Source organism: Leucoraja erinacea, chromosome 4, assembly GCF_028641065.1.
Source record: "Leucoraja erinacea ecotype New England chromosome 4, Leri_hhj_1, whole genome shotgun sequence".
Lineage (NCBI taxonomy): Eukaryota > Metazoa > Chordata > Chondrichthyes > Rajiformes > Rajidae > Leucoraja > Leucoraja erinaceus.
Genome location: NC_073380.1, coordinates 90,385,028 through 90,404,130, shown reverse-complemented (window position 1 = coordinate 90,404,130; position 19,103 = coordinate 90,385,028). Strand labels below are relative to the sequence as shown.

General features: G+C 43.4%; 1 protein-coding gene across 1 annotated transcript in view; it reads right to left on the bottom strand.

Annotated features, from left to right (window-relative positions):
• Window positions 1-19,103, bottom strand: part of ctdp1 (CTD (carboxy-terminal domain, RNA polymerase II, polypeptide A) phosphatase, subunit 1) — a 284,417-nt gene that overhangs the window by 165,848 nt on the left and 99,466 nt on the right. The window contains 2 exon segments of the mRNA XM_055634765.1: window positions 3,708-3,885; window positions 17,609-17,839. Of these exon segments, the coding sequence (XP_055490740.1) occupies window positions 3,708-3,885; window positions 17,609-17,839 (409 nt within the window).

Genomic DNA, 19,103 nt, shown 5'->3' with positions numbered 1-19,103 from the left:
TGTTGTCTGTGTGGAGTTTATATAATATGCCAGTTACTGTTTGGTTTAGTTTGGTTTATTGTCATGTGTTCAGATGTACAGTGGAAAGCCTTTTTGTTATATGTCCAGTCAGTGAAAAGACTATACATGATTACAATCAAGCTGCCCACAGTGTACATACAGAGGAAAAATGGAACAACGTTTAATGCAAGATAAAGTCCGGTAAAGTCCGATTAAAGACAGTCTGAGGCTCTCCAATGAGGTGGATGGTAGGTCAGGACTGCTCTCTAGTTGGTGATAGGATGGTTCAGTTGCCGGATAACAACCGGGATGGAACTGTCCCTGAATCTGGAGGTATGCATTTTCAAACTTCTGTACTTCTTGCCTGATGGGAGTGGGGAGAAGAGGAGAGACTGGGCCTTGATTATGCTGGTGGTCTTGCCAAAAACTGGCAAGCGTAAAATGTAGATGGAGTCAATGGAAGGTTGGTTTGCGTGATGGTCTGGGCTGCGTCCACAACTCTGCAATTTTGTGGTGCCTTGGGTAGAGCTGTTCCCAAACCATGCTCTGATGCATCCCGATAAAATTCTTTCTATGGCACATCTGTAGAAGTTGGTTAAGTTTTTGGGACGTGCCAAATCTCCGAAGCCTTCTAAGAAAGAAGAGGCATTGGTGTGCTTTCTTGGCCATTGCTAAGTTGCGCGCTTCTTGCGAGTTTCTTCCACTCTGGTTTTCTCCCAGAACCCAATGATGTGCAGGTTTGTAGATTCATTGAGTTTACAGCATGAAAATGTTGGTCCATCTGCCCATCGTCCATGACAACCACGGTCCCAATCTATGCTAACTTTTGCCTGCATTTGCCCCATATTGCTCCAAACTTTTCCAATCCATAATCCTGTCCAAATGTATTTTAATTACTGTCATTGCAGTGGTTGATAGGTTAACTGGCTCTGTAAATTGTCAAGTACATAGGTAAGACGTAGAATCTAGGGCGAGTTGATGGCAATGTGGGGGAAATAAAAGGGGATTAGTGTAAATGGGTGTTTGATGATCAGCATAGTGTCATGGATTGATGAGCCTGTTTCTGCGCTATACGACTAACAATTCAAAGCCTCCAAAACTCATAATAACAGGACTGGCTGCTGAAAGGATTACAAACACGATGATTGAAAAGGAGGTTTAACTGGAGTAACATATAAAATTTACAAAATTGTTATACCTGAGAAATCTTCTTTCTTAATTCAGACAAGGCTCTATGCATTGCCCTGGCCTTAACCTTTTATGTTACAAATATTACAAACTAAACGAAAAATGTTCAGCAGATAAGGCGACATCTAAAGTCAAGGATACAGGAATAGGCTGGTGGCTGTGTGTGCACCAGTCTCCCCCCCATTAAACAAAGTCACGCACAGGCATCCTCCCAAAAGAGGACAGTCATACTCGTTTTGAGTGACCGCTGATGATGATGATGATGAGGGATGGGCAGACGGGCAGTTTAAGTCAGTATCTAGGTCGGCACAGACATCGTGGGCCAAAGGGCCTATTCCTGTATAAGAAAGCACTGCAGATGCTGGTTTAAATCGAAGGTAGACACAAAATGCTGGAGTAACCGTCTTATCCTACCAGTGGCTCAGCATTTTAACTCCACCCTTCCATTCTCAATCTGAGTCTGCTTTCCTGTTTTTGCCACCAAATGGATAACCTCACATTTATCCACATTATACTGCATTATACTGCATACCACATTAACCTACCGGTGGCTCAGCCTCCTCCATTGTCAGCCCAGCCCAGCACAAATTGGAGGAACAGCACCTCATATTTTGCTTGGATTGTTAACACCTCAGCGGTATGAACATTGACTTCTCTAACTTCAGATAGCCCTTGCTTTCTCCCTCCATCCCCATCTCTTTCCCAGTTCTCCCAGTAGTCTTACTGTCTCCAACTCCATTCTATCTTTGTCCCGCCCCCTCCCATGACATCAGTCTGATGAAGGGCCTCGACCCGAAACGTCGCCCATTCCTTCTCTCCAGAGATGCTGCCTCACCCGCTGAGTTACTCCAGCATTTTGGGCCTATTCCTGTGCTGCACGGTTTGATGTTCTATCCGTGGAAGGAGAAACAGTCAATGTTTCGGATCTGAATCCCTTTCGCAAAATGTTGACCATCTCTCTTCCCATTGATGCGGTCTGGCCTGCTGAGCTTTTCCAGCATTCTCAGTTTTATTTCAGATTCCCAGCATCTAATGTTGTTTCGATTTTAATTTACCGAGTGAAACTGAGTTGACACATCAGACAATGAAGAAGGTCTTGGCTCAAGTGCTGCCACAAAGTTGTTCAACACATCGGCGCGGACTCGGTGGGCTTGAAGGGCCTGTTTCCACGCTGTAACTCCAAGCTAAATAAAACTTAACATAATTGGCCCTAATGCACACTGGAAGCAGAGCTTGCTCAACAGACAGAAAACCAGTGCAAGTTTGAGAATTAGGCTTATCATTAAAGGTGACAGCAAAGAGATTTGGACCATCCAAAACCAGAAATATAATGGAGACACAAGGAACTGCAGATGCTAGAATCTTGAGCAAAACACAAAGTGCTGGAGTAACTCAGGAGGTCAGGCAGCATCTGCCAAGGGAATGGATTAGTGACGTTTCGGGTAGGAGCCCTTCTTCAGACTCTGAAAAAGAGTCCCAACAAGAATCATTGACTATCCATTCCCTCCACCGATATGTAGAAAGGAACTGCAGATGCTGGTTTAAACTGAAGATAGACACAAAAAGCTGGAGTAGCTCAGCAGGTCAGGCAGCATTTTTGGAGATGCTGCCTGACCCGCTGAGTTATTCTGGCTTTTTTGTGCCTACCCTCCACAGATGTGCCTGACCTGCCAAGTTACTGCAGCGCTTTGTTTTGTACCAGAAATACAATGTTTGAAATGTAATTATCTTCCCTATAAATCTTGCAATTCTGTTTCTCTGCCCACAGCTGCACAAATTGAGTGATGAAATCAAGATGACAGCCAAAAGTCAAACTTGTTTATAGCATTTGGCTCATTCCTCATGCTGTTCATGATTGCAGCATCTCGTAAGATTCTTCTCGGTTTAACCACTTTCCTCATTCAATTACTGCATTCCTCATCTACTGAGTTATCTATTATGACAGCACTTGAGAGGTGAGAGATGACTCCAGCCAAGTAGCTCACTTTGAACCATGATCTGAGCCTCCATCTGCCACTGAGCAACATCACAGGCACCTCTGAAATATCTAAACACAATTCATTCAGAAACTTGAGCTCAATGGACTTAATTATAACAGATTTATGAGGCCCAGAATTTCATCCATGTTTTGGTAAGAACACAGCATTGTCCCTTCAGTGCATTATTCCTTATCTCTTACATTGATTCCATTGACTATATCGCAATCAGTCAGATATTTGTACTTCTAGCCTTTGATGTTTTGTGTCAGTTCTTAAATAGTCCAGGTAAAATGAATCCGTCCCTATGAAAAGGTCCCAAATTTTACAAGCGTTGTTACAAGATCAATTCCTTTTTTTTAAAACCACATTTTGATCCTAAGTACAATTTTTTTTTTAAGCAGAACATCTGCAAAATGTGATGGTTGGTGTCAGCTGTGCCTCCAGGGGAGCACTCACGTCCGAGTCAGAAGGTTGCGAGTTCAAATCCGGGACTCGTTAGAAAGGGGCGGCTGTTGGAATCAAGGATCAGTTTTGACTCACCTCTTTGTCCATACTCTCCAAATCCTCCTTGCAGAGTGTGTAGAGAGGCATCGTCTCGGACATGCTGGGCTGGCGTTTCCGCCCTGCGGGGCGCGATGGGCCAGGCTTTTCGTCGCTCTGGCCGGAGTTCGGAAGCTCATCTTCATCCAAGATGTGGTGCTGGTGAGGCTGCACAACCCTGCCACAAAACAGAACACACAACCCAACTCAACCTCGTTTAAGGCACATATTCTGCTCAGTAAGATCCTGATTTGCTTTGTTGTGGTAAGAGCAAGGGTCAAATCTTTTTTGAATACAAGAACATTTCCAGTTTTATTGACTTTGGTCACAAAAGTAACTTTTAAAAAACCCTGGCGTGAAATATTTAACAAGGCCCAATATATTTCCTTTAATAATTTACAGTATCGTGGACCCAACTTAATTGTGATTTAATTGAGTGGGGATATAGAGAAGCTGAACTCCATAAAATTTGTCTGGGGAATTTATTTGAAATAATGATTCATCCTCCTAGAGCCAAGAGATTCAAAACATATTACTGTAAAGGCTACTAAGCTCAATTTAACATGTTTAATATGCACTGTTAGAAATCTATAATGTTAAATCTAAAAGTTCTCTAAAGGGCATTCAAACTTCTTTGTAAAATCTTCTGACCATCTTACAAAATGAAAATGGCCATCAAATGTACTCTGCAAATCAGGTCAGGGGATAAAAGATTCCACGGAGATTGAGTAATTACATTAAAGTTCTTGCTTGCGTCAGAGAACAGATGGCGTAAAGGGGAAGATGTTACCAAGATCCAGTTAAGGAGATGTTCTGTCACTGGGATCTTAAAGGTAGAAGGCAATGAAGAAGAACTCAGGGAGATAATTGCAGATGTTTGAGGAGGTTTAGTGGCTGAAAGCAAAGACCCCAATAGATGAAAAGGACAGGGTTTGGCCAAGTTTAGGTTTAAAGATACAGCATGGAAACAGCCCACTGAGTCCATGCTGACCATCAATCACCAGTTCATGCGAGTTCTATGCTATCCCATTCTTTCCCATTCACCCATTGCGCACAAAGGGCAATTTACAGCAACCAATTAACCTACAAACCTGCACGTCTTTGGGATGTGGGAGGAAACCCGAGCACCCGGAGGATGAAGGGTTCCGACCTGCAACGTCACCCTTCTCTCCACAGATGCTGCCTGACCCACTGAGCTACTCCGGCACGTTCTGTCTATCTTTCGTATAAACCAGCACCTGCAGTCCCTTCCTACACACCTGGAGGAAACCCACATGATCACAGGGAAAGGCAAACAGACTCCACACAGAGAGCACCCAGGTCAGGATCGAACCTGGGTCTCTGGCGCTTTGAGGCAGCAACTCCACTGTGCCACCCTGTGGTTACGCCATGAAGTGTGGTGGGTAATGTTGGTCAAAGTAACAGAGAAGCAATGAGGTCAAAACTGTGCATATAAATCTTACATTTGTGATATTGCACAATTACATAGAAACATAGAAATTAGGTGCAGGAGTAGGCCATTCGGCTCTTCGAGCCTGCACCGCCATTCAATATGATCATGGCTGATCATCCAACTCAGTATCCCGTACCTGCCTTCTCTCCATACCCCCTGATCCCCTTAGCCACAAGGGCCACATCTAACTTTCTCTTAAATATAGCCAATTAACTGGCCTCGACTACCCTCTGTGGCAGAGAGTTCCAGAGATTCACCACTCTCTGTGCGAAAAAAGTTCTTCTCATCTCGGTTTAAAGGATTTCCCCCTTATCCTTAAGCTGTGACCCCTTGTCCTGGACTTCCCTAACATCGGGAACAATCTTCCTGCATCTAGCCTGTCCAACCCCTTAAGAATTTTGTAAGTTTCTATAAGATCCCCTCTCAATCTCCTAAATTCTAGAGAGTATAAACCAAGTCTATCCAGTCTTTCTTCATAAGACAGTCCTGACATCCCAGGAATCAGTCTGGTGAACCGTCTCTGCACTCCCTCTATGGCAATAATGTCCTTCCTCAGATTTGGAGACCAAAACTGTACGCAATAACTGTACGCAATTAAGGACGCATTTACTGCTTTAAATTGCAACTTTCGACTGATATGCATTATTGAATCTATGGTTAGAATATTGGAGCATTGCGGCTGGCATGAACAGTTTTTAAATATTCCCTTATGCTCCAAGAGAAATGAGAACCATCTGCTGAAAATAATACATCCACATTAATCTAAAACACACTGTTGGAAAAACTATAAACTATTTGAAATATATTCACTCCATTTAAAATGATACATAGATGCATGGACAATAGGTGCAGGAGTAGGACATTCGGCCCTTCGAGCCAGCACCGTCATTCAATGTGATCATGGCTGATCATCCAAAATCAGTACCCCGTTCCTGCCTTCTCCCCATACCCCTTGATTCCGCTAGCCCTAAGATCTCTATCTAACTCTCTCTTGAATGCATCCAGTGATTCGACCTCCACTGCCTTCTGAGCCACAAATTCACAACTCTCTGTGTGAAAGAGTTTTTCCTCAACTCAGTTCTAAATGGCCTACCACTTTTTCGTAAACTGTGGCGTCTGGTTCTTGACTCCACCAACATCGGGAACATGTTTCCTGCATCTAGTGGGTCCAATCCCTTAATAACTTAATGTTTCGGTCATCATTCTAAATTCCAATGAATACAAGCCCAGTCTATTGTGTGCAGTTTTGGTCTCGAAACTTGAGGGAGGTCATTCTTGTTATTGAGGGAGTGCAACGTAAGTTAACAAGGTTAATTCCCGGGATGGATGAGAGGGGATCTTATTGAAACATATAAGATTATTCAGGGTTTGGGCATGCTAGAGGAAGGAAAAATGTTCCCAATGTCGGGGGAGTGCAGAACCAGGGGCCCTGGTTTAAGAATATGTGGTAAGCCGTTTAGAATGGAGATGAGGAAAAACCTTTTCACACAGAGTTGTTAGTGTGTGGAATTCTCTGCCTCAGAGGGCGGTGGAGGCTGGTTCTCTGGATGCTTTCAAGAGAGAGAGTTAGATAGAGCTCTTAGGGATAGCGGAGTTAAGGGATATGGAGAGAAGGCAGGAACCGGGTAGTAATTGAGGATGATCAGCCATGATCACATTAAATGGCAGTGTTGGCTCAAAGGGCTTAATGGCCTACTCCTGCACCTATTGTCTATAGTCAGTCACTCCAGATGAATCATATTGAGCTGTTCAGTCATTTGGTTTTACAATAAAGGATTAGAAACCAATTCTTCCTCTTATCCCTGTTTTTCCATTCATTTAAATTATCACAAAACTCCATCAAATGGATCCCCACCATTCCAAGTTACACAATCTGCATTAGAGTGCAGAACCACTACACTGACTTGAATAAAGGCATATCTGTTCTCAGGCACTAGGCTACATTGATATTGATTGAGATTAGAAAAGGGGCTTTAAAAACAAACACAAATTAGCCAAAGTTAATACCAGCTTGTTATTGTGCAATGTCACGTGGCAAATTATTTGTCACGCCAGGAAGGGCCAGGAAGGAAGGGGGGAGGTTCCTGATGAGAGGCTTGGGAAGGACTGACCAGTCTCACTAGATAAATGGTTGTGACTCCATTGAGATGTGACAAATGCTGTGTGAACCAGCAACAACGGCAATTTTAGGGGAATCAACTCCTGAGTTCTTCCACCTGCCATGCGAAGAAGTGTTCCATAACACCACTGATGGGGGAACTAGTTCATATTTCCAACCCCCACCCCCCCTTTCCCCAAACCCCCACTCACCTCACTAGCCCCAGGTTCTCTAAACACTGGAACTATTCTCCCTCACTATCAGTCCCCCTCGAAATACTCAAAGGTCAAAATATCCCCAAAACATCCAAAGTGCATGCGTCACATTGTTTCTCCTCCAAGCACTGTTTTATCCATACATAGTACTCATTATTTTTGGCTCTGCAAGACTTTATGAATCGAATGAAAGACAGACATGTTGAATTAGACTGTGCTCGAGAACACTGCGTATGTGCATTGCAATACTTTTGGTGTTGAGCACTGAAGTCGCACACAATTTCCTAACGATTACAGTAACCATCAGCGTTTGCTAATTTTATTTTGTTAGTGGATAGTAAGGTCATATGGAGCTGAACCATAAAAATACATGTTAAGTTACTACTGTTGTTCAGTTAAAAGGATTAACATAAATATTCATTGTCCCAATAGATTATCTTGAATACTCTGCATCATGATGATTTCTACATAACTTTCTTCCCTTTAGGAATCAGACAGCCACTGACTAGACTTTGTTTTTAATAATTACCGAAAGAAAAGCTGTCAATAAGTTTATTTTAGATATTGGCACCAGTGCAATTTACGAAAACTGCACAAGCTAGTTAATATTAACATTGTAAAGCTGCAATTTTTAATTATCACCTCAGAGTGTTCGTACCCATATTTAAACATTAAGCACTCTTGATGCTTGAAGTATTTAAACTAATCGTTTTGCTAGTTGTTTTCATAATGCACTGGCCATGCCAAAGCAGTACTTTTATGTGTTTAACCCATTTTATAACACCAGATGAATCAATATAAAATAACATCTGAACTGCTAGGGCTTGCATTAAATTTGTTTCATGAGATCATAAGGCATAAGAGCAGAATTAGGCCATTCTACCCATCTAGTCTGTTCTGTTATTAAATCATGGCTATTCTAATTCCCCTCTCAACCTCATTTTCCTGCTTTCTCCATGTAACCTTTGACACTCTTACAAATCAATAGTTTATCAATCTCCGCTTTAAAAATACTCAATGACGGCCTCCATAGCCGTCTGTTGCAATGAATTCCAAATTTACCATCCTTTGGCTGAAGAAAATACTCCTCATCTCCATTCTAAAGTTACGTCATTTTATTATGAGGTTGTGCCTCTGGTCCTGGGCTTTGCCACTACTCGAAACATCCTCTCCAAATCCATTATTTTCATTATTCTGTAGGTTTCCGGTCTATGCAGAGGTAACTAATACACTTGCTGCCCATACCACTAACTGCTGCATTACCATGATGGCCCTCAGAGGAATCTTTCCATCTTTATCTCTCTTTGTTCCTTCAAAAGAGAAGTTAAAAACTCTAATTCTATGGCCAAGATGTTACCACCTAATTTATCAGCTTCTTAAAAAGACAAAAATGCTGGAGTTACTCAGCAGGTCAGGCAGCATCTGTAGGGAACATGTTTTTGGTCAGGACATTTCTTCAGACTGTTGTTCTCCACGTTCTCTGGAGATGCTGCCTGTGCTGCTGTGTTACTCCAGCTCTTTGTGGGGGGTTTTTGTAAAGTAACATCAGCATTTCTTTGTGTCTATATCAGTTTTTAATGTTGGCTGAGGGCAAGGTTTTGTTTGAGAATGCTCCTGTGAAGGTTTGGAACCAATTCGCTATTAGGTTTAGCAAAAATGTTTAGGTAGGAATTTTGAAGGAGATCTGAGGGCTGTATTTTTTTATATACAGAATGGTTAACTGGGACACGCTGCCAGAGGAGGTGGTGGAATCTGATATAATTATTATGTTTAATATGTATTAAGACAGACAAATAGGAAAGGCACAAAACGATATAGACCTAATGCAGGCAAATGTGATTAGTGGAGATGAGCAAAAAGATTGGTGTGGTCATGGTGGTAGCAGTTTATTTCTGTGCCATACAATTCTATTGAATGTTTTACATGGATGGAAGTTATTTTGTTTAGCTCCCAGATTTTCATAAACGCCACATGGTTGATGAATTCCCTCTAGCTAAGTTGGCCTATCTCACGTGAATGCGACAGAGTTTAGACTGAGCTTTGAAATGGCCTATTCATGTGCAGTTCAAGGGAAAATGTGAACAAGCAATACATCCTGTATACATCCTGACCCCAACTGCAATTCATGCTTCCCCCCGGGTAGAAAAAGATCAAAACTGAATGTGAACAAAGTTAGATTGGCCTGAAATTTCAAGAAAAGTTTTCTTCTATTCATCCAAAACAGACTGAATTTACTCAGCAAAGCTACTAAATGTCAACTCTATTACAGCAGTAGACAAGTAACAATTGGACCAGACACTGAGAATTTAAACTTACAGGTGTCACAGATAGTAATTTCAGCAGAACAAATTCACTCACGTTTTATTAAAGCCATTACAAATAAATGATTAGCTCTTCAAAATAAATTATATTCCATGTCAGAAACTCATCTGTGATTAAGTTGCTGCATCCAGTGACCTCCGTACTTACTGCAAGAAATGTGCTTTGGCGAATGACAATTAGAACAAGTTATTGTCTATCTCATCAACAAAATTGATCGACCACTTTGCCAAGCGCCTGCACTCTGTCCACGATGGCCAACTTGAGCTCCAAGCTACAAGTCATTTCAACTCCACTCCCCATTCCTACACTGACACATCTGTCCTGTTTCCTCCACTTTCAGGGCAAGGCCAAAATAGAAGAGTACCATTCCAAACATCATCCGTCCATTCCCTCCACAGACTCTGTCTGACCCGCCGAGTTCTGTCAGAACTTTGTCTTTTGCTAAAGCAACTTCATATTCCCAAAACGTATATTAAATTAGAATTTTCCACATTCAGCTAACCTACATCCCCTCCGTTCCTTCCGCCCTCCTGCTACCCATTAACCATTCCATGCTTGGATTCACCTATTGCTTGTCGCTCCTGACTCATCCTTCCCTTTCAACTCCTTCTACTTGCCATCTCCCCTCTACAGTCGCAGTCCTGATGCAGGGTCGCGACCCGAAGCACTGACTATTCCTTTGCCTCCACAGATTTTGCCTGACCCACTGAGCAACTTACTTTTAGCTTCAGATACCAGCATCTGCAGTCTCTTGCATCTTTCATTCTATCTCTTCTGTTCTTCATTTAATCGGAGAACATAAATTGTGAATCAATGCTAGATTACTCCAGACAAAGGAACGGGCGAGGTTATGAAATGCAAGCAGTCACTGAATGTTTAGGAGGCTAAATCACAATCACTGAACTGCAAAGGGAAAAAGGTCATGCTAATCCCACTAGACAGGGCGGAAACGGCAGCACGCTGGCACAGCGGTAGAGTTGCTTACTTGCAGCGCCAGACACCCAGGTTCGACCCAGGCTACATATGCTGTCTGTACGGAGTTTGTACATTCTCCCCGTGACTGCGTGGGTTTCTCGGAGACCTTTGGTTTCCTCCCACACTCCAAAGACATACGGGTTTGTAGGTTAATTGAAGGTACACCACAGTGGGTGCAGCAACATCTATGGAACAAAGGAAATAGGCAACGTTTCGGGCCAAAACCCTTCTTCAGACTAATTGGATTGGTAGGAATGTAAATTGTCCCCTGTGTGTGTAGGATAGTGTTCACGTGCGGGTCGCTGGTCGGCGCGGACCCGGTGGGCTGAAGGGCCTGTTGCCGCACCGTATCTCACAACTAAACTAAACGAAACGTCAAACTCTGGTGACAGTGTGTCCTTGAAAGTGTGGACCAAAACTAAACAGAGCAGCTAAACCACAATAATGCAAATAAGCACCAGATATCCCAACATGCAGTCATCTAACAGTTTGGGTGTGGGAGGGGTAAAGATTCCAAACCCAAAGTATATATCAGCCACTCTGTTATGATCACTGACAGTAAGGCTATAACTTATTTTGTGATCAATATTACACTTCGCTGGGCACAACATAAAACATTCCGACCACAATACAGACAAAAATGAGACACAAGAGACTGCAGATGCTAGAATCTTGAGCAAAACACTTTATGCTGGAGGAACTCAGTGTTTCAGTCAGCATCTGTGGAGGGAAATGGACAGGCAACATTTTGGACTGATTGTAGTAGAGGGGAAGATTGGGGGGTGGGGGGGGGGGGGGGACGAGGGGTGGCGTGGAACAAGTGGGAGGGAGATGGATATAGCCGATAGGGGTTGGATTGGATTGGCAGATGGCTTGAGTGAGTGCCAAAGGGGACAAAAGGGTGTCAAATAACAAGAGGAGTGAAATGTAAAGTCAGCGGGAGGGAGATAGTTGGAAGGGGACGGGGGAAGAGAGGATAAAAGGGAAACAAGTGTACGGAGGAGGAGAAAAGAGCAAGGAGATTTGGGGGCTGGAAGATAGTGGGAGAAAAGAGGGAGTGGGAATGGGGATATTACCAGTTTTTGAAATTGAAGAATTCCAAGTACAATGTAGGAGATCAAGGAATGGGAGGGGGAGTTAACAATCAGGAGAACTAGCAGGGTTTGGAGGGTAGAGTGCTAGTGTTTGGTGAATTGATCATCCATTGGCGGTCTGCTAGTTTTCCCAGTTGCTAACTATTTTACTTCTCCCCCCCCCCCCCCCCTCCCATACCAACCATCTTTGTCCTTTGTCCCCTCCACTGTCAGTGTGAGGTACTACACAAACTGGAGGAACAGTACTTCATATTCTACATGGGTAGCTTACTACCCAACAGTACAAACATTGAATTATCCAATTCAAGTAATACCCCCTATCCTCCTCTTTCATGTGCTCTTCCACCCCAGTGCTCCCACCATCTCCAATCCCCACCCCGTCACCCTGCTCCATCTCCCATCCATCCACAAGTTCCTCATTTCCCTTTTATTTCTCCGCTCACCCTCCCCACTGACTCCTTCCACCTGAATTCCTCCCTCTGGCTTTAGATTTCACTCCTCTTTTCTCCTAATCTGACACCCTTTCACCTCCTTTGTTACTTGATCCACTCATCTGCCAATCCAGTCCCCATCATCTGTATCCACCTATCACTTGCTAGGCTGTGTTCTGCCCCCCACCTTTCTTTTCTAGCCCACTCCCATTACAATGTCAGAACAAGGGTCCCGACCCAAAACGTTGCCTGTCCATTACCTCCACAGATGTTGTCTGACCTGCTCAATTTCTCCTGCACTTTGTGTTTACAGAAATAATTAAAAGGGAATGGTCAGATACAGGCAAGGTAGTGGCCAAGATCACCCAGTGACCAGCAGGCTTTCTGGATGCATAATTCCTGGAACATGGAAATGTACAGGACAGATGTAGGTCATCATCCATGCCTACCATGATGTTCATCTGGGGTAATTCCATTTGCTTGCATTAAGTCCACATCCCTCCATACCTTTCATATCTAACTATCTAAACAACTATATTTTAAATATTGTAATTGTGCCATCTTCACTACTTCCTCTGGAAATCCATTCCAGATATTCATAATTCTCTGTGCAAAACTTCTCCCCCTCAAATCTCCTTTAAATTTCTCCCCTCTCACCCTAAACATATGGCCTCTAGTTCTGGGAAAATATTCTCACCTTCTATACTTCTCACAATTGTATAGTCATAGATTCATGTAGCTTGGGAACAGGCCCAACTTGCCCACATCAACCAACATGCCCCAACTACACTAGTCCCACCTGCATGCATTTGGGCCGTATCCCTCTAAACCTATCCTATCCATTTACCTATCTAAATGTTTCTTAAATTTTGCAATAGTACATGTCTCAACTACCTCCTCCGGTAACTCATTCTATACACTAAGTGTAAAAAAGTTAACCCTCAGGCTTGGACAAAACTCAGATCATTAATAACCCACTATCTGTTATTTGCACTTTATCAGTTTATTTATTCATGTGTGTATATATTTATATAATGGTATATGGACACACTGATCTGTTTTGTAGTAAATGCCTACTATGTTCTGTGTGCTGAAGCAAAACAAGAATTTCATTGTTCTATCAGGGACACATGACAATAAACACTTGAACTTGAACTTAAATCTTTCCCCCCTCACCTTAAATATCCTCTGGTTCTCAATTCCCCTATTCCGGGCACAAGACTGTGCATTTATCCGATCTATTCCTTTCGTGATTTTGTACACCTCTACAAGATCACCCCTTATCCTCCTGAGCCCGAATGAATAAAGTCTTAGCCTACTCAACCTCTCCCTATAGATCAGACCCTCGAGTTCTGGCAACATCCTGCACCCTTTCCAACTTGACAATATCTTTCCAATAACACGGTGACCAAAATTGTTAAAAACCTCAGCCTCCAATGTTCCAGTGTGAATCAACTTAATGGCCTGTCGCATTTGGGCGACATTTGCGTGTCACGCAGGCGGCGCGCAAAGGTTCTGTGAAGCCCAAAATCCTGGAGCAGCGCGCGCGAACGTGCGTCACTGCCTACGCCACCTCGCCTCACCATGCGCGCCGTGAGTCGTGACGCGTAAATGATGTTGCGCAAATGACACCCAAGTGGGACAAGCCCTTTAGTCTTTTCAATCTCTCCTGACAATTATGGGCCTCCATTCCATGCAATAATTTGACTGTATATTAAAGACCCAATTTGGCAAAGAGGTGACAAGGGAAAAAATAGATAAACTGAAAGAGAAAATTATCTGAAGTTAAGAGAACAAGCTTGACAACTTCACTTTGGAAATAAGATGAAGCAGAACAAATTGAATACTGCAGAAGGTTGATTACAATCCACAGGGGTTAAAACAGCTTCAAGAGCATGCCTTCAAAACCATGGCTGTTGCAACTTGCAAGATGAGTAACACATATTAGTTCATTTATTTCCCCATAATCATGCTTCTTGAGAGTCAGGATTTCTCAGAGATTAAAAGTGCTTCCAAACAATACACTAATCATTGCGACAAATAAGGTCACAACACACAATTAATCAACCTCACAGTTTACAAATATACAAAGTTACCTCCCAAAATAGCAATAAGAGCAGCAATATTGATTCTTCCGTCACTGGTGGGCCAGATTAGTCTAAGAATATAAAATACTAGCCCTATTCCTGTGAGTGAACACTTTTTCTGCACGTCATTTATGACTTTGAGCCCCCCTTTCCATATTACTCCCATGCTGATCTGTATACAATTCTTTCGTTGAGAACAGACTTTGCCATGTTGAGCCACTATCTACCTCTGATGTCCCTCGGACTATCCTTCCGGACTTTGCTGGCTTTACATAGAAACATAGAAATTAGGTGCAGGAGTAGGCCATTAGGCCCTTCGAGCCTGCACCGCCATTCAATATGATCATGGCTGATCATCCAACTCAGTATCCCGTACCTGCCTTCTCTCCATACCCCCTGATCCCCTTGGCCACAAGGGCCACATCTAACTCCCTCTTAAATATAGCCAATGAACTGGCCTCAACTACCCTCTGTGGCAGAGAGTTCCAGAGATTCACCACTCTCTGTGTGAAAAAAGTTCTTCTCATTCTCTTTACCTTGCATTAAACGTTATTCCCTTTTCATACTCTGTAAATGGATTGATTTCAATCATTGATTGTCTTTCTGCTGACTGCACACAACAAAAAGCTTTTCATTGTACCCCCGGTACAGGTGACAATAAACTAAACTGAAACTGAAACTAAAAGTTAAATAACTCATTCCATCATCAACAATTCATTCACTGTTCTCTTTGCTAATATGGAAGCCAACATCTGTTCTAGTTGCCAACACAGGTCATGCATCAAGGTCAAAGAGAAAATGTGTGAAGCTGCCAACGGGGGAACCAATTTCAAAATTCCCAGAAGATCACAGGCAGTGAAGTTCGTGCACATTCCACAGTTCTTCTTCTCACTCGACACCTGAATTTATTTTTTAAAAAGCCCCCTGTCCAGTCCAACCTGAAAATGAAATACGAGTTCTTGAGCATATCCACCTGCCGATCCCTGTCACCATGTGCCCACCAATGTGATTTTAGGTCAGTCACTTCAGGGCTGATGTCATTCCCTGCGCAACATTTCATAGACAATTAGATCAAGTTGTAGAAGATAAACACAAAATGCTGGAGTAATTCAGGCAGCATCTCTGTAAAGAAGGAATGGGTGACGTTTTGGATAGAGACCCTTCTTCAGACCCCGAAACATTTCCTTTTCCTTCTCTCCAGAGATGCTGCATGTCCTGCTGAGTTAAGGGGCTGTCCCACTGCGGCGACCTAATCCGCGAGTTCAGAAGAGTGTCTTCGACCTTCAAGCTCGAGGGCACTCGCCTGGAAAACCTCGAGCTGGATCGACCGTCAGCGATGAAACCGCGAGCTGGGTCGACCAACCTAGCTGAGGCCGTGAGTATGCGGGAACTTCCCTCGAGCATGAAGGAGAGTTCCAGTGACCTCATAGGACCTCCTAGGACCACGTGTCGACCATGCTGCGAGTTTGAGTCGAGGGCAAATTCACCTAGAGTCGCAGATTAGGTTGCCGCAGTGGGACAGCCCCTTTACTCCAGCATTTTGTGTATATTGTCGGTGTAAACCAGAATCTGCAATTCCTTCCTATCCATAGATCAAGTTGTCATAAGACTGTCCGTCACTGGTTTCTCCTGTGGTAATGTGTCCTTCACAGTGTGATGCTGGAGTGACATTCCACACAAGCAAGTCTGATACTTGCCGCTGCTTTTTATGGCCCATGACTTCACCCTTACCTTCACCCCAAACACCTCCATGGTGCCACCACTTTGATTGACTGTTGACCATGACATCCAACTCTTCCTCATGGCCACACATGAATTCCACAGCTCTTTCCCTTGTCACAGCAGAGCGCCAACCCATCCACTGGTCACTTCCACACACTCCTCAACTCTTCCCCATTTCCTCACTCACCTCCCTCAACCCCAAATACTCATAACCTCTCTCCCTGCAACTACCTATGTTGCTCACTTCCCAAACACTCAGCTCCAGTTATGGTCATTGACCCCTCTCTTTTCTTTTCTCTCCTCCCCCTCCCCCCCCACTCATATGCTATGGATGTATTCCAGGTCTTCCTTGCTGTAGCCCCTGCATTTTTTTACTGCATTTTCCCTGTAGCTGCAAATTGTATTCTGTACAGTTTATTTTCTCTTACGCACTACCTGATTGAAATTGCATATGGCATGTTCTGCCTGGACCTCAATGTACCTCAATTAATGTCACAACAATAAACTATCACCAATAGCAAAGCCCATCTCATGAGCTTATGGGGATGCATTAATACTAGGACATGATACGTGGTAAATAGGGGAAAAGGGAATTACGCTCATGTTAAGTTAATGTTTCTTTCCTAACTCTCCAATGACACCCAATTTTGAGGATTCAGCAAAATAAAAGCATTACTGGCAATGACATTCAGCATGTGAGGACAAGGGCCATTTGCATCCAATTCAAATTAATTAAATTGGCTGCAATGAATAAAATAATTTACTCATAGTTCAAGAAGCAAAAGAGAGTTCCTTTAATTAATCCACTAATTAGTGATTGGAAATGCAAACGGAATATCAATAGTTTGCAAATAATGTTACACAGCTCAAATTCACATTTTCCAGTGATCTTTTAAAAAACATTTTAAAATAAAGATTTATATTTCCGAACCATTTAGTATTCAACCAAATCTATGCATGTAAATCAACAGATTCTTTAACAACATCGTTCATCCTTCAAAAGGTCACAGAGAACTCCAGGTCAACCCCAGAGGAGCAGATGGACAAATGGACTTGCTTCAAACCTTCTAGCAAGTCATCAAGCTTCGCTGTTTCACTTTCTGGGTCAAAGCCAATTGTTCTCCACATTATAAACCCTCACCACAGCGTGGCTGAGACTGAGAACGCAACGTGGAGAACAATACTTCCAACTTTTCAATTACATCCTGCAACATTTTGCAAAGACTACTTCTTCATTTTGGACAAATGTTCAGAGGGAATATTAGACTGCAATGCAACAAATGATATTTGTGAGATTGGCAGTAAGGATTTGCTGGCTGTCGTTAAGCAGAGGAAAACATAAACCAGTCAGCTCCTCAGTCTTTGAAATAACCCTCCAGAGTGTTCCTTTACAAAATGATCCATCAACGTAATCACTCTCCTCTACTCCTTTCACTGATGTGCTGGCAGCAACTGATAGCACTAATTCTGTTTAGCGTCAGCTGGAGTTTTCTGGGACAATTACCTGAACGACGATTGTTCCCCATGAACCGGCAACTTCACAGGAGCTGCTGGCGGTTGGATGTATGCGGATTGCCTGTTTCCCTGCGAGTCCTTCCGGATTAGTTTCCCAGTGTTAGGATCGTAAATGCGGACATCCGGCCCAGGCTGTGCCTTCGGATGAATGGGAGTTGGATGAAACAGCGGTGTTTGAAAACCACCTTGTAACTCAGGGAAACTTGCAGGGCTGTTGGCTCTGTGGAAAAGGCAGACACATGAGTATTAGTAAATGATGATAAACCAACGACATCCATTTTTTTCACCGAGTCCGTGCCGACCAGCGATCCCCTACACCAGCACTATCCTTCACACTAGGGCCAATTTACAATCTTTACCAAAGCCAATTAACCTACAAACCTCTACATGTTTGGAGTGTGGGAGGAAACCGGTGAACCTGGAGAAAACCCAAGTAGTCATGGGGCAAACGTACCAACTTTGTCCAGGCAGCACCCATAGTCAGGATCGAACTCGGATCTCTGGAGCCGTAAAGAAGTAACTCTATCACTGCACTGTCTCTGAGAAATAGCTCAGGGTTTGGGGGAAAGTTTTGATTGTGACCCTGACAACGACTTGGTAGCGAGAGGGACATGAGTGACAGCCCAACATTCCAGGGTTTTGATGTTTCCGATGTGATAGAGAGGGAGGAGTTACATTACTAATCATAAGTATGTCAGCTGCACTCAGAGAGGACATACTGAAGGGTACGTCCACTGACGCAATATGGGTAGAGCTCAAAAATAAAGAAGGTGCAATCATTCTGATGGGCTTGTGCTACAATCCTCACAATAGCCAGCAGGAGATAGAAGAGAGATGTGGACAAATGTTAAAGATGCAAAGCAACAAGGCTGTCGCAGTGGGCGACTTTAATTATTAATGGGACTACCCGAGTGCAAGAGGTTTGGATGGGCCAGGCGTCTCCAAGAGGGTTGTTTGAAACAGTATGTGGATAGTCCAACTAGGGAAGAGACCTTGCTGGATCTTGTACCAGGAAACAAGCCTGGCTGGGTGACTGACATTTCAGTGGTAGAACATTTTAGGAACAGTGATCACAAATCCTCAAGTTTAAAAGAAAGCCACAAAGTGCTGGAATAATTCAGGGCGTCGGACAGCATCCCTGGAAACAAAATATAGGGGACACTTCGGGTCTGGACCCCTCTTCTGACGGATTGTGGGAAGGGAGGGGAGGATAGCTGGAAGAGAGGAGAGGCAGGACAATTTGTGGCAGGTGATAGGTGAACACAGGTGAGGGGGAGGTTCGGTAGGCAACGGCCAGAGATGAAAAAAGGTGTGAAGTTGAAGAGTTAGAATTGTGAAGCTAAAGTAAGGAATGTAGATGGAGGGAAGGGAGAGGGGAGAAATAGTCAAGGCGAGGTGGGACCCAAGGGAGTCCCTGTGATTGCTTGTTTTCCTCCCACATTCCAAAGACCTGCAGGTTTGTCAGTTAATTAGCTTCCGTAAAT